Raw genomic sequence first — 15,132 nt, forward strand, 5'->3', positions numbered from 1 at the left:
ATTCACAGATTTTTGTTATCTATTTACCCATTAATCGATGTTATGTTCAAAATGGTAGTTGTTTTATGTTACAAGGCGTATTGCATGTTCTTGTGGTGTTATAATAAGTGGTTTAAGTATTTCCGTTGTCGATATCTTGAACTTCGAGGACGAAGTTAATTTTTAGGGGGATAGAATGTGATACTAAAAATGTTTTGAGTTACTGTGATGACATCTTTTGATAAATTGGTGTAATTGATAACTGTAAATGGATAATTGTGTTATCACAAGTTGGAATAGTGCTTAGTTGTGTGGATGTTTATAAATATTGTTGTGATAGTTGTGGGCGAACTTCGGGACGAAGTTCATTTTAAGGGGGGAAGACTGTAATACCCTGTAATTTAATAATGATTTATGAGAATAATTTATATAATTTAATTAATTAATTAATGGCATTTCTAATAATAATTGCTAATAAGACATTAATTAAATAATAAAATAAGTATTCAAGTCGGGAATTGGGCTTAGCTAGTAATTGAGCTTTGGGCCGTGTGTCATAGTTTTGTGGACCGAAATTTATTAATCTAGTATGAGTGTGATCGGGAATTGTTTCGGGATTTAATAATAATAATAATAATAATAATAATAATAATAATAATAATAATAATAATAATAATAATAATAATAAGTAAAGGTAATTATAATTATATCAATAATTATCCTAATAATAATAGTGTTATGGCAATAATAAAATTAGTAAAGATAGTATGTGGAAATCCTACTTATGGTAAGACTAATATAATATTTAATAATTGAAATAATAAGAATAATAATAATGGTAATTCCTATAATAATTGGAATAAGGCAATAGTTTCCTAATTGACATCGTATACTCCCTAAACCTAATCTATAAATACATAATAAATCTGAAAAAAATTCATAAAGGAAGAAGGAAGAGATCTAAAAGAAAGAAGAAAAGAATTAAGGAAGAGAAAAGCAAAGGAATTAATTTTTATTATCGTCTCAAGATAATGATTTAAGACCGTCTCACGTATATACTTCGCTTCATTATAACTTGTTATTTAGACCACCGTAGGTTGAGCCGTGACTGTGACTATGACCATGGACCACCAGGGAGTGGCTAGGACCCACCATTAACCACATGGGAACACAGGTAAAGGGAGTTTCAGGCGGGTTTTTGAGTGGTGTTCGTGGTGTTTGATTGGGTGTAACCATATAATTACAACAGGAAATTGAACCCGTATTATTCTTGACCATCGTGACCTGGGTTTAGGTTGGTTGGTGTAGTGGTGATGAGTCGTCGGTTTTGGGTTGTTATGGGTGGTTGTAGGTGGTGGTTGGTGCAGTGGTCGCCAGAGTTGCGCGAAAACAGGGGAGATGCAGGGGTTGCGTGCGAGTTTTCGTGACCGTCTTAAGACAAGCTTTGTGACTTCGTTAGTTGACCATTGGGGAAGTGGGGACCACCCCTAGAATCACCGTGGTACAGTGGTGTCAACGGTGGTGGCCAGAGGTGGTGTGGTTATCTGTATTGGCCGTGGTTGAGTGTTTAAGACAGTGTGTCTGCAAGGGTGTTGTTGTATGTCGGTTTTAGTAGGGAGTTTGTAGTTTAATTGGGTTGGCCCATTTGTGACCATGTAGGGTGGTGGGACCAGTGGGTCCACCGTGGTCCAGAGGAGGACCACAGTGGTGGCCACTGGTGGAAAGGTTGGTGATTGTATGGGTGTTGCGAGTAAGTTAAACATGTTGAGGAAATTGGGTGTTTTGTGTTGGTGTTGGTAGTGTCGTGTATGTGGGAGTGCTAGGGCTGACTCGTATGGTGGTTGTAGAGGTTGCACGTGAGTGTCGTTGGTGTGGTTGTGTAGGTGGTAGTGAGGACCCAGGGTGGTAGTGGTTGTGTGTTGTTGTCAGTGTCGGGTTAGGATGAGAATGGTGGATGAAGGTGGTGTTTTGGTGTTGAGTCAAGGGAGTTTATAAATCGGGTTTTGGGCAAATTGAGTCGGGTTTAATAGTTTTAGTTAATTAATGATTGTGACTCGGGTTGTTAACTATTGAAACGGGTTTGGTTGGTTAATCTGTTTAGTTATAGTTCTCGAATAACGAATTGAGTAATCGAATAATTAATAAGTCAGTTAATATTAAGAAGTATTAATGTTGCTAGGTGACGGACTTAAAGTGGAATATTTCTGACTGTGCAGCTCTGCTTAAATTGGATTATTGCTTTTAAGGTAGGGTCACTACTCAATCACTTTAATGTTTACTTAAATGAAATTATCTAATTGTATTGATTGAATTATTTGGAATTGTGATGAATGATATATGATTGTTGGTTGGTTGCATTGAGATGAATTTTTTAATGACTACCTCAGCTCGTGACTGAGATGATTTGATTATTAACTACCTCAGCTCGTGACTGAGATGATTATATAGATTATTGGATTCCTCGGCCCCGTGTCTGAGATGGTAAGAAATTGTGTTGCTCGATTGCTTGCATTTTCATATCATGAGCACTTGCATTGGATACCTCAGAACAGGTTTTGCAGGACTTGTTTCTGGGATGATAAGACTACCTCAACTTCGGTTGGGATGATGAGACTACCCCGGCCAGGGATTGGCGGGATGAACGGGAGCGTCGGAGGATTGATCATGAGCATACATTGCATTTGCATTTAATATTGTCTTGTATTCATTTATTATTGTTTCTTGGCTATTCCTACTTAACCTCGTGGTTGACAGTGTATTCATGAACGCCTGTGATGAACCATAATGGGGAGCAGATTTGTCAGGTAATAAAGATTACCTGACTTGGGAGCTATGCTCTACTACATATACATGCTATAACAACGGTCAAAAACCGTTGTTATATAAAAAAGCGGACGTTGTTAAAGCGTCCGTTGTTAAAGGTTGTAACAACGGTTGGTTTATCTAAGAAACCCGTTGTGAAAACTATTAACAACAGTTAAAAACCGTTGTCGTTACGAGCCATTCGTTGTGGAAAGTTTGACTAATTTTTTGTGGGAAAGTTATAACAACGGTTACAATAGAAAAAACCGTTGTTATAACTAAAGACAACGGGTTTTTTTTAAATAACCGTTGTTGTTGATTTAAAAAAAAATAATTATATATTACTAGATGCATGCATTATTACTGCCCTTTTATGCTTCCGATGCATGCATTATTACTGCCAAATCTCTGCATATGAAAGGACACAATATATGGAATGAGAAGGGTTATAAGATTTGGCACAACTTCCTAAACATATTAATTAAAAAATAACTCAAACGACACATTACTAAGTATAAATTCATGCATTATCTCAATAACCATTCCATTATATCACTATCTCCATCCTAAACTCCAAACCCTAAATCTTTAAAACCTAATAAACTCAAAACTTCCTTCAACAATGAATGATACCGTTCGTAATACATGCATTATGACCGATTACAACAAGAGTTTCATCCGTCGGTTGCTGGAAATCGAGAGGAGGTACAAGAGCTACCTTGAGGAAGCTCGGATCGCACTCAAGGACGCCAAAAAAATGGCTTGTTAGAGCCGCAAATAATGCAGCTATATGACGATATAGCATCTGCGGAACGAAACCTCCAAATAGCAAAGGACGAGAGGATGAATATCATAGAAGAGAATGCAACCCTATATGAATATCTAAGAATTGTATTTTTAGCAATGCACGCATTAAGTTTATGTATATATATCAATTAATTAAGTTTATGCATTTCTCTCCATCATCTTCTTTGTCTTATTTCATTTAATTTGTTTTACTAATCAACGCAGAAAACTAATTAAGCGAATAATAATTAGAGAAAGAACAATGACGGAGAAAAACACATGCAAATAAAATAATTAGAGAAAGAACAATAATGACGGAGATGACAAAACCTAAAACCATAAAGCGATAGATATTTACCTGATAATTAGAGAAAGAAAGAGACGATGACAACAACAGTGACGGTGATGATAAAGCGACGATGAGAAAGAGTGTGCTTGTGTGTTTGTATTTGTGTTTGTGGCTGTAGCTGATCTGTGTTTGTGTGGTATATAATGTGGTATAAGTATTGACAACGGTTATTACACATAAACCCGTTGTCATTAGATTAAATATTAACAACAGTCCTTAGAAAACCGTTGTTAAAAAGTATTAACAACGGGTTTTAATATAACCGTTGTAATTAATTTTCACTAATTTTGCGCCAAATTATTAACAACGGTTATAATGTATTACAAAGTAAACTGTTGTTATTAGTTTTTATATTAACAACGGTTGTGCAAGTTTGACCCGTTGTTAAAACCAATAACAAGGGTTAACAACAGATAACCGTTGTAATTAAGTTTAATAAAATTCGCACCATCCATTCTACAACGTCTTATGGTGATTTTAGTGAATAAGCGTTGTTAAAGGGCCGTTGTGGTTGCCTAGATTTGTAGTAGTGATGGGATACGTGAGGACTTGGCCAATCTACCTAGAAGTCTAGACCACATAGATTATTTAATCACTTTATTTATTTCCACTGCGAGTTGTATCTTATTTTATATTAAGTTAAGTTTGGTTAAGTTGTAATAAACATGTGATCGCTAAGTTTTAATTAAAATACTTTGGTTTGTTATACTTTGTTATTCACTACCTCGGGAAACCGAGATGGTAACAGTCTTATTTATTTGGGAATGTCTAGCTAAAGACTCCTAAATAAATGGGGGTGTTACAGTTATTGTTGTTAATTTCATCTTTTATGTTCTATTTAATTTGTAATTTCTGCTTTAAATCACATTTTGTTTTCGTTTTTTCGTTCCTATGTTTTGAATTAGTAGTTATCTTACCGTGTTTCTTCTACTTTTCTTTTTATACTTTTAATTTGATCTTGCTTTATTGTTATTTTCAGTTTAATTTGTGTTTTCCCTAAATTCGCTACGTTTTTTTTTTGGATTTCTAGGTTTTCAGCTCAATCTCAGCTTATTCTTCCTCTTTTCATCAATTCTCATATTATTTCAATCATAATCCCGATGTCAGGTACATTATTGTTCTTAATTTTAGCTTTATGTTCTCTTTATTTTGTACTTTCAGCTTTAAATTACATGTTCTTTTATTTTTTTTACAAATATTCCCAATTATTAGTCATCTTACTACTGTTTAGCGTGATAATTTATGTGCATCTTAATTCTTATTTCATGTTTTACATTTTTGTTTGCCCTAAGATTAAGTTGTGATATTGATATTCTTACAAAATATGATTGTTGTGATATGAATTGTCTAATTTAATAAAAGCTGATGGGTGTGCTATGCATGTAGTCTCATTTGTGCCTTACAACATGTGTGATATTGTTTTTCAGAATATGTGATATTGTTTAGTGTGATATGTAACATTGTTCAGACACCTGTATGATATTGTTTTCCTTCATATCTCTTAACTTTTACTTGTTTGTTTACATTGTACTTTTGTTGCTACTTCTTGCCGGATCCTACAAGTACTGTAACTTCTTCTGCCCCTAACGATATTCATGAGTCTGCAATTACCTCTAACGATAGTAACGATATTCTTGAGTTTTTAATTACTTTTACTGTACATATTGAACCACCTGATGGACCTATCTCTACTCCACATGTTGAACAACATTCTGTTACTTCTCGTGTGCATCAACTTCTTTTGGACTCCACACCTGGTGGTAGTGAATTGTGGACAAGGAATGTTGCACTTAAGTTTAACCTCATATTGGACAGTTTTTTGGGACCTTGGAAGAAGTTATCAGTTTTTATGGTGTGTATGTAGAAGCATGTGGTTTTGAACCTAGGAAGTTTTCCCAAAAAAGGACTGATTCTGGTGATGTGCAGTATGAATTTGTTGTTTATAACCGTGAAGGTTTTAGAGATCGTAAGAGGAAGGCTATTGTTTTACATAGTGCAGAGGAGCAGGCAACTCCTATGTCATTTGATATCAGAAACATTAAACTAACTAGGATTGGTTGTACTGCTATAATTTAGTTTCGCTATAATGGGGTTGGGTATGTTGTTTTCCAGTTTCCTGAGTGGCATAATCACCGTCTTTGTTCACTTAGAAATCAACAATTTCAAAAAAAACACAGGCATCTCCATCTTTACCATAAAAAGACAATTACAGATCATTCAAGGGTTAATCAAGGCCCAACAACGGCATTTTTAAATTTTAAGGAATATGTAGATGGCTATGAGAATGTTGGAGCTCAACTGGTTGATTTTAAGAATTTTGGAAGGGATATCAAATGTTTCATAGGAGACTGGGTTGCTCAACTATTTATTAATCATTTCGAGGATAAACGTGATACCAATCAAGGTTTCTACATTGCTTATGAGGTTAATTCTGGGAAATGTTTGGTTCGTGCGTTTTGGTGTGATGTAGAGTCTCGTAGAAACTACTCTTTGTTTGGTGATTATATCACTTATGATCCAACTTACAGTACGAATAAGTATTGTATAGTTTTTACTCCTTTTACTAGTGTAGACCACCATAAAAGGTCAGTTACTTTTGCTGCTGCATTGCTATTTCATAAGGATGAAGACTCGTTCAAGTGGGTCTTTGAAAAGTTCCTAGATGCTATGGGTCAGCGAGAGCCACACTGTATCATTACTGACCAATGTGCTGGAATAATGCTGGGTTTGCGCGCTGTTTTCAAACATGCTAGGCGCAGATATTGCATGTGGCATATCATGCAAAAGGTCACTGATAAGGTTTGGCCTCTAATATCGAAAGAGACTGATTTTGTGAGCCGATTGAATGCTATTATTTGGGATGCTGAGTTAGAACCTCTGGAATTTGAAGAAAAGTGGTCTCAGTTGGTTAATGAGCATAATGTTGAAGGTAATTCTTGGTTGTCAACCATGTTTAGAAAAAGGAGAAAATGGATCCCAGCTTATTTTCGTGATATTCCTATGGGTTGTCTATTAAGAACAACTCAACGATCTGAGAGTCAGAATAATTTTTTCAAGCATTTTGAAAATGCACATGGTACACTTGTTGAATTCTGGATGCGATTTCAAAGCGGCATTGATGTACAGCACCATACTCAAAAGCAACTAGATAGAGACGATTATTGTACTCTACCACAATTATCTACTTCTCTTAAGTTGGAAGCTCATGCTTCCAAGCTTTATACACATGCTGCTTTTGCAGATTTTCAACTAGAAGCTACTGCTTCTATTTGTTCCCTTAGTGTTGGTGGCTTCACACCACCTGCCAACGGTACTGAGGTAGTTGGTATAGTTAATGCTAGAACACGGAAGACCTATCAAGTCGTCTACAATTCTACGACCAATGATGAAGAATGTTCTTGCAAGTTGTTCAACAGAAAGAGTGTTATTTGCAGACACATTATCTGGGTTTACTCCGGGAAACAAGTAGACAGATTGTCTGATAAGTACATCCTTATGCGGTGGACCAAATATGCGCACAAGATCCCTCTTTATGGTTTACATGATGAGTTAATGGACGACTTTGATGCCACTGATTTAAGGAAGCTCGAGATGTGCAAGTTATGGTCAGAGTTCTACGCAACTATCAGTGTACTCAAGAATGTGCCTAATAATCAGATCACTGATCTTGCAGACACACTGAAGTAATTTAGGGTCAAACTCAATCCGTAAGCAGAGTCAATGACTAAAGAGCAGGAGTTGGAGATGCTTCTTGGATGCAGTTCCTCAACTGAGTGAGGATTCTACCACCTCGTCAGGCAAAGAACAATGATAGTGGGAAGATAATGATCTCTAAAAAGCAACGACAATGCATAGCCAAAGCGGAGAAGCCTAAAAGGCTTTGCCGTAATTGCAAACAAATGGCTCACCATGATAAGCGTAACTGTCCTAATGCTTTTGTACCCGATGTCGACAATAAGGTATGCTCACCATGACAAGTATGTGTATGATTTATATTTTATAAAACCTTATATATGGTCTATGGTCACGAGTCAGAAATAATATCACACGTTATTAGAAATAATATCACACCTTATATAAACCAATATCACTGTTTCACAAGTGCTTTACGTGTTATTCATACATACCTTTTTTTTTGCTTTTTAAAGAGAGTTCAGATGAGGATGATGCTGATGATGGTTGATCGGTTGAAGGATTTTTCTATTCATTAAATAAAGCAGCAGCAGCAAATAGACGACATACTTCATTACTAGTATATTATATACACCACAAACTTCATTATTAGAGTATAGATTATACGTTATTTATATAGATGATTTTATTCTTCCATGGCTTCATTAGTATAATATAGAATATACTCGGTTATAATATTGGATCATTTTATTCGTCAGTTGTCTTATTTTTGTATTTTTTGTGATACTGAGAAACAATATCACACGTTATGTTACATAATATCACAACTTATACTAAACAGTATCACTATTTCAGAAATACTTTACATGCCTCTCCTTTTTCGTGTGTTGTCAATATATAGAACACCCAGTGTATAAAAATATCACAAACTGTTAGAAAGAATATCACACTTTACCAAGAACATACAATACTAAATCTTGAAGATTGTTTATACATGGAATATCACGCTATATTTCAAAACAATACCACACTTAGTTGTAGACAATACCCCTTGTGTGATATTGTTATACAATACCACAAGTCATTATAAACAGTATCACACAGACTGTAACAAAATATCACATAGTCTGTGAAACAATATCACTAACATCAAAATAAAATATCGCAGTTCATAATAAACAATATCACATTTTGTTTAAACATCATCATTGTTAGTTAGATTTATTATGCCTCTGCAGTTTTTGTAAAATAATATCAACCTGTGTACACAACAATATCACAACATTCTAAAAACAATATCAAAGTAAGATTTTAAAATCCATATCCATTGTTTTTTGAGAATCAATACCACATAGAAGTGTGATATAGTTTAGTATAATGTGTGATATTGTTTTACTGCATATCTGTTTTTATTATTGGGGAGCAATATCACAACAATTATAGCACAATATCACACGACATTTGAAAGAATATCACACTTTATCAAGAGTTATATCAGATCCAAAAGAGCTATCACTACTTGTTTACTATTATAAAAAGTTTACCATTAGATTCCTTGTCCTACTAACATTATATCCATTTAGTTCCAATTACAACTTTGTCCTAACAGTCTAACAATCTAGTAGTCCTAATTCCTTCCTCTACCTCTACCTCGGTTCTTAGGATTTGCAACGGTCTTTACTCGTTTGTATGTTAGTTTGGGCTCCTTTCTACCATCTTCACCATCTCTTCCGGAATCAGCTCCTCTGTAGAGCAAATACATAATAACAATCAGTTATTATTTTTGGACACTTTTTCTTTTTGTATAACAATATTCTACCTTTTTGAATATAAAATATGTAAATGTTAAGTTTTGGTTTTTATGTTTTCCTATGCGATTTCCGAAGAATTGGTAATTCTGTATTAATCATCGGTATCCCAAAACAATCCTTCTTTGCTGTCGGTGAAACATCTTCTTTATTTGCCTACTTGTGAACAACATCGGCCTTCTCTTTTGTTGGAACTTCTACATTTGGTACTTCCTCCTTCTCAACAGTTTTCTCCTTCCCCTTTATCTTACCACCCTTCTCTTTTGCATTTTCGTTGTTCTTCCTCTTTTGCTTTAATGTCTTCAAAAGTTCCTCCTTTCCAGCTGAAAATTCTTTTACCTTTTCGATCAAAGGTGTCCTGTTCTCATTTATGTCAGATAAAAGCAATGCTGCTTCCATTTCTAGCCAGTAGTAGCGCCTATACACTTTCTGGTTCAAGTCGGTGTAATACTCCGTATTTATTAATTATATAATAATAATAATAATAATATTTTATTATATTTAACAAGTTGGGTTTGAGACGGAATAATAATAATAATAATACTAGTACTAGTACTAGTACTAGTACTAGTACTAGTAATAGTAATAGTACTAGTAATAGTAATAGTAATAGTAATAGTAATAGTAATAGTAATAGTAATAGTAATAGTAATAACAATAACAATAATAACAATAACAACAACAACAATAACAACAACAATAACAACAACAACAATAACAATAACAACAATAACAATAACAACAATAACAATAACAATAACAACAACAACAACAACAACAACAATAATAATAATAATAATAATAATAATAATAATAATAATAATAATAATAATAATAATAATAATAATAATAATAATAATAATAATAATAATAATAATAATAATAATAATAATAATAATAATAATAATAACAACAACAACAACAACAACAACAACAACAACAACAACAACAACAAGGGCTATCCTCGCTTGGGGGGTACTGGGGTGGTTTCCACTGCTTGGGTGTGTTTGGATGATGGTCCTTCTTTGTTTCATGTGGAGGAGGATCTTGATTTGAGTGAGCTTAACCTCCGTCAATGACGGCGGAAGATTTGTGACGGTTACTATACTGCTGCTGTTCGGGTGCTTTCTTCCTCTGGGGTCGCCCCTACTCTGATGCCACTCTTGTGGCCCTGCGGGAAAAGCATCATGTCGCCCCACCTCCTTCATTGCCTCCTTTGCCTGTGGATCATCAGCCTCTGGTTGCTTCTTCGACAGTGGTTTTGGATATGATTCAGAGTTTCCCACGTGGCACTTCTATCTCTGATGATTCAGAGTTTCCCCTGTTCGAGTGGCGCTGCTGTCGCTATCTCTGATGATTTGATCACTTCTATCACTAGGGTGGTTAATCTTTTTCTAGATTGCCGGTGTCCCCTAGCTCTTGGTGAGTACATTGCCAGCGCCCCACTCACGCCGCTTGTTAAACCGGGTGGTGGTGTTCGTCCTATTGCTATTGGCACTGTCTGGAGACGGGTTGTCTCTAAGGTTGGTGCTTTTTGGGTTGGTCCTTCTTTGTCTTCTTTTTTTTGCTGTTTTTCAGTTTGGGGTGGGTGTGTCCGGTGGAGGAGAGGCTATTTTGCATGCCTTGAATCGGCTCATTGAGGCCCATGGTGCTGAGGTGGGACTTTCTATGTTGCTGGTTGATTTCCAGTATGCTTTCAACCTTGTCGATCGTGCGACCATGCTTCAAGAAGTCCGCCGTCGTTGCCCGGTTCTTTTCCGTTGGGTGGAGTTTTGTCATTCCAGCCCTGCCCGTCTTTTTTATGGGGAGCATTGCTTGTGGTCTTGCCAGGGTGTCCAACAGGGTGATCCTTTGGGCCTTTTCCTTTTCGCTTTGGTTTTGCATCTCTTGGTGTGCAAAATCCGGGACTCCTTTGACCTTACTATGAAGGCGTGGTACTTGGATGATGGCACCATTGTTGGGGACACATTGGAGGTGGGGAGGGTTTTGGATTTGATTATGGCAGATGGTCCTCATTTTGGACTGCATCTTAACGTCGCCAAAACGGAGGACTTTTGGCCTGTTGAGGATCCTCAGAGCCGGCTTCACGGTGTTTTCCCCCATTCTATTGCTCGGCCCTTGCGTGATGTTTCTGTTTTGGGTGGACCAGTCAGTACTTGTCCTGTTTTTGGCAGTGAGATTGTGGCGAAGAGAATGACTAAGACCATTGAGCTTATGGACTTGGTCGCGAGGATTGAAGACCCGCAATGTGAGTTGCTTTTGCTTAGAGCTTTTACTGGTATTTCTAAGCTCTATTTCTCTCTTCGTACTTGCTCCCCCCGTGTTTTTGGTTCGGTCCATCTTCCTTTCGATGCTGCCCTTCGTTCCAGTTTGGAACGTATTGTCACCGCGTCCGGACCTGGTTTTGGGGATTGGCAGTGGCGCCTTGCTATATTCCCTTTTCATCTTGGTGGGCTCGGTGTTTATACGGCGGGAGATGTTTTACACTATGCTTTTCTAGCATCCCATTTGCAGTCTGCTTTTTTGCAGGCTAAGCTCCTATGGCCTTCTGGTATTGTAGATGCTGGTCCCACTTTCGACGATGCCTTGCGGGTGTTTTCTGAGACTACGGGTTCTACTTTCCTACGTGATCTTAGTGAAATCGCTGCCCCAAAACTTATGAAGAAATTGGCAGATATATATTTCGCGACGGTTGCTGCTGCTTCAGAATCTGTTTTCTCTTTGACAACGTGTCCGCTTGTGTTATAGAAGTTTCAGCAAGGTGCCCACTCCTCTGATTGGTTGCGTGCGATTCCTATCTCTGGGTTGGGTCAGACTATGACTGGGAGGACTTACCGTAGTGTGCTTGGATATCGACTGGGTGTTCCGTTATTCACAGTTTCAAGGCCTTGTCCTGCTTGCTCTCGGGTTTTTGCTTATGATGTTTACGGGGACCACGCTGTTTCTTGTATTGGTACTGTGGGTGTTAAGCATCGGCACAACCTTGTTCGTGACACTTTATTCGACATCTGCTATAGGTCGGGTATTTCTACGGGTAAGGAGTTTGATATCGGTTTGGTTGACGGACATGGTGGCTCTCTTCGTCCGGCGGATTTGCTGCTTTATTCCTGGGAAAGAGGGCGTGATGTGTGCGTCGATTTGACAGGATCTTCCCCCTTGACTCAGACTGGATGATGGATTTTGTGCCCGGGCGGGTTGTCGCTGATGCTGCTCAGCGTAAGTGTGCTAAGTATGGGGATGTATGCGCGACAGCTGGTTATGGTTTCCTTTCCTTCTCTTTCTCTTCGCTTGGAGAGCTGGGTTCGAATGCTGTTGCCTTTCTCAAGCGGATCCAGAAATTATCAGTATCTTAGGATGCGGGGGCTCGGGTGGCTGCTTATATTTTTACTAGACTTAGCTTTGCTGTTGCTAAGGGGGTGGGGGCTCAGCTTGTTTCTCGGCTCCCCACCAATTTCATGTAATCTAATGATAGCTGCGCGCATCCTTTTTATAGAAAAAAATTATAATAATAATAATATTAATAATAATAATAATAATATTAAGTAGCCACCCGAGCCCCCGCATCCTGAGATACCGAGAATTTCTGGATTGAGGGCGGGATGTGTGCGTTGACTTGACAGGGTCTTCTCCTTTGACTCAGACTGGGATGACGGATTTTGTGCCTGGCCGGGTTGTCGCTGATGCTGCTCAGCATAAGTGTGCTAAGTACGGGGATTTGTGCGCGGCAGCGGGTTATGGTTTCCTTCCTTTCTCTTTCTTTTCACTTGGGAGCTGGTTCGGATCTTTGTTGCCTTGCTCAAGCGGATCCGAAATTCTCGGTATCTCAGAATGCGGGGGCTCGGGTGGCCGCTTACAATTTTACTAGACTTAGCTTTGCTGTTGCTAAGGGTGTGGGAGCCCAGATTGTCTCTCGGCTCCCCACCAATTTCATGTAAACTTTTATTTCCCGTTTAATGAAAGCTGCGCGCATCTTTTTATAATAATAATAATAATAATAATAATAATAATAATAATAATAATAATAATAATAATAATAATAATAATAATAATAATAATAATAATAATAACAATAATAATACATAATACATGTATTATACACTCCCACCTACCATTCTACCCTTATATACATACCCCCACTCATACTACCCTATCCTTATCATTTCATTCATCATTTCCACCACACAATTTAGAGAGAATCTTAGAGAGAAAGAAGAGAGAAAAAGAGAAGAAAAGGGAGATCGTCTTTTGTCCCTCCGCCTCGAGTTCGTAAGGTAAGACCGTCTTATGCTAGCCTTTATGTTATTTATTTTATTCCTTTGACCCGTCCCGAACTTCACCCATCTTTGACCCACCTTTGACCACCAATGGACGGCCGTTGACCACCCAAAACAGGCTTTGACCGAGATTTTTAAAAGGGATTTTTAAGGGTTTGGTGACTCGGGTTAGAGCTGAGGTTTTGAGGGTGTTTTGGGTCGGTGTGGGTCTGGTTCTGGGCAGATCTGGGTCGAGGGAAGAGAGGTGAGTTGAGGGGTTGTCATGGGTGGTTGTTAGGGCGGCTGTAGGTGGTGGAAATGGGGGAGAAAAGAGAGGCGTCGGGTTGAGGTTTGTTGTTGTTTGTTGATTGTTGTTGTTGTTGGGTCGAGTATTTAGGGTAGTTGGCGGCGTGTCGGGTGGTGCCATGGTGGCCGGGAGTGGCTGGGTGGTTGTTGTTGTCGTGTTGGTTAGTGTTGTTGTTGTTGGTGTGTTGATGCTTGGTGCGGGTCGTGGGGTAGGGTGGCCGTAGGTTGTGGCTAGGGCTGACCTGGGCAGGATGGACATACCGTGGTTGGGTAGTGGCCCACGGTGGGGAGGTGTGGTGGTGGTGGTGGTTGAGTTTGAGTCGGGTTTTAGGTAGTTGTATAAGACAGGTTTAATTAGTGTATAGGTATTTAATTAGTATTAGATTAGTATATTTATACGTATTTGTATTATTATCGTATTTTAGGAGATGAGTTTTGTGAAACGGTTTTACAAGACGGGCCTAGCTTGTGTGACGGATTGCTTATGCGGATATGCTGTGAGGTTGGTTTATGTTGCTCAGTTTCATTGTTGTATTTATTTATTAAATGAGTCTTTTATCATTTAATTGCATTGAGTGAGTCGTATTGCATGTTGTTGGTCATGACGACTCGAGGAGTCGGGACATTTGAGGAACTGGTATCCATGGTATGTTTGGCATGTCATGGTGTATATTGTCTATCATGCATTTCATATTATGATGGTTGTTATATGCTGTGATTATATATGTTGGAGGATTCGTCGTCGTTGTTGTTGTTGTTGTTATTGTTGTTGTTGTTTTTGTTGTTGTTGTTGTTGTTGTTGTTGTTGTTGTTGTTGTTGTTGTTGTTGTTGTTGTTGTTGTTGTTGTTGTTGTTGTTGTTGTTGTTGTTGTTGTTGTTGTTGTTGTTGTTGTTGTTGTTGTTGTTGTTGTTGTTGTTGTTGTTGTTGTTGTTTTGGAGACGTAAGACGGTTGGGAGAACGTCTTACACTTAAGTCGCCTCTTGGAGCTTCCCACTCCAAGAGGGATGTGCACATTAATGGCTTGAGTTACGTAGGGACTCGTGTGGTTGAATCGTGACGTCTTCCAGTGGATTCGGTTGGCTTCCGGACCCAGTACATCTGGGCGTGTCCCGGTACCTGTTTGTGCTTGTTGGTATGTCTGGGCGTGTCCCGGTACCAGTGTTGTTGTTGGTATGTCTGGGCGTATCCCGGTACCAGTGTGGTTGTCGGCATGTC

The 15,132-nt window shown here is 38.0% G+C and overlaps 1 protein-coding gene across 1 annotated transcript; it reads left to right on the top strand.

Annotated features, from left to right (window-relative positions):
- Window positions 1-1,141: 1,141 nt before the first annotated feature.
- Window positions 1,142-7,603, top strand: LOC141650518 (protein FAR1-RELATED SEQUENCE 5-like). Its single transcript, XM_074458677.1, has 4 exons — window positions 1,142-1,153; window positions 1,639-1,704; window positions 5,732-5,923; window positions 6,029-7,603. Exons 1-4 carry the CDS (start codon window positions 1,142-1,144, stop codon window positions 7,601-7,603), a joined length of 1,845 nt encoding a protein of 614 aa, XP_074314778.1.
- The last annotated feature ends 7,529 nt before the right edge of the window (window positions 7,604-15,132 follow it).

This window comes from Silene latifolia, chromosome 1 (genome assembly GCF_048544455.1).
Source record: "Silene latifolia isolate original U9 population chromosome 1, ASM4854445v1, whole genome shotgun sequence".
In the NCBI taxonomy this organism is placed as follows: Eukaryota; Viridiplantae; Streptophyta; class Magnoliopsida; order Caryophyllales; family Caryophyllaceae; genus Silene; species Silene latifolia.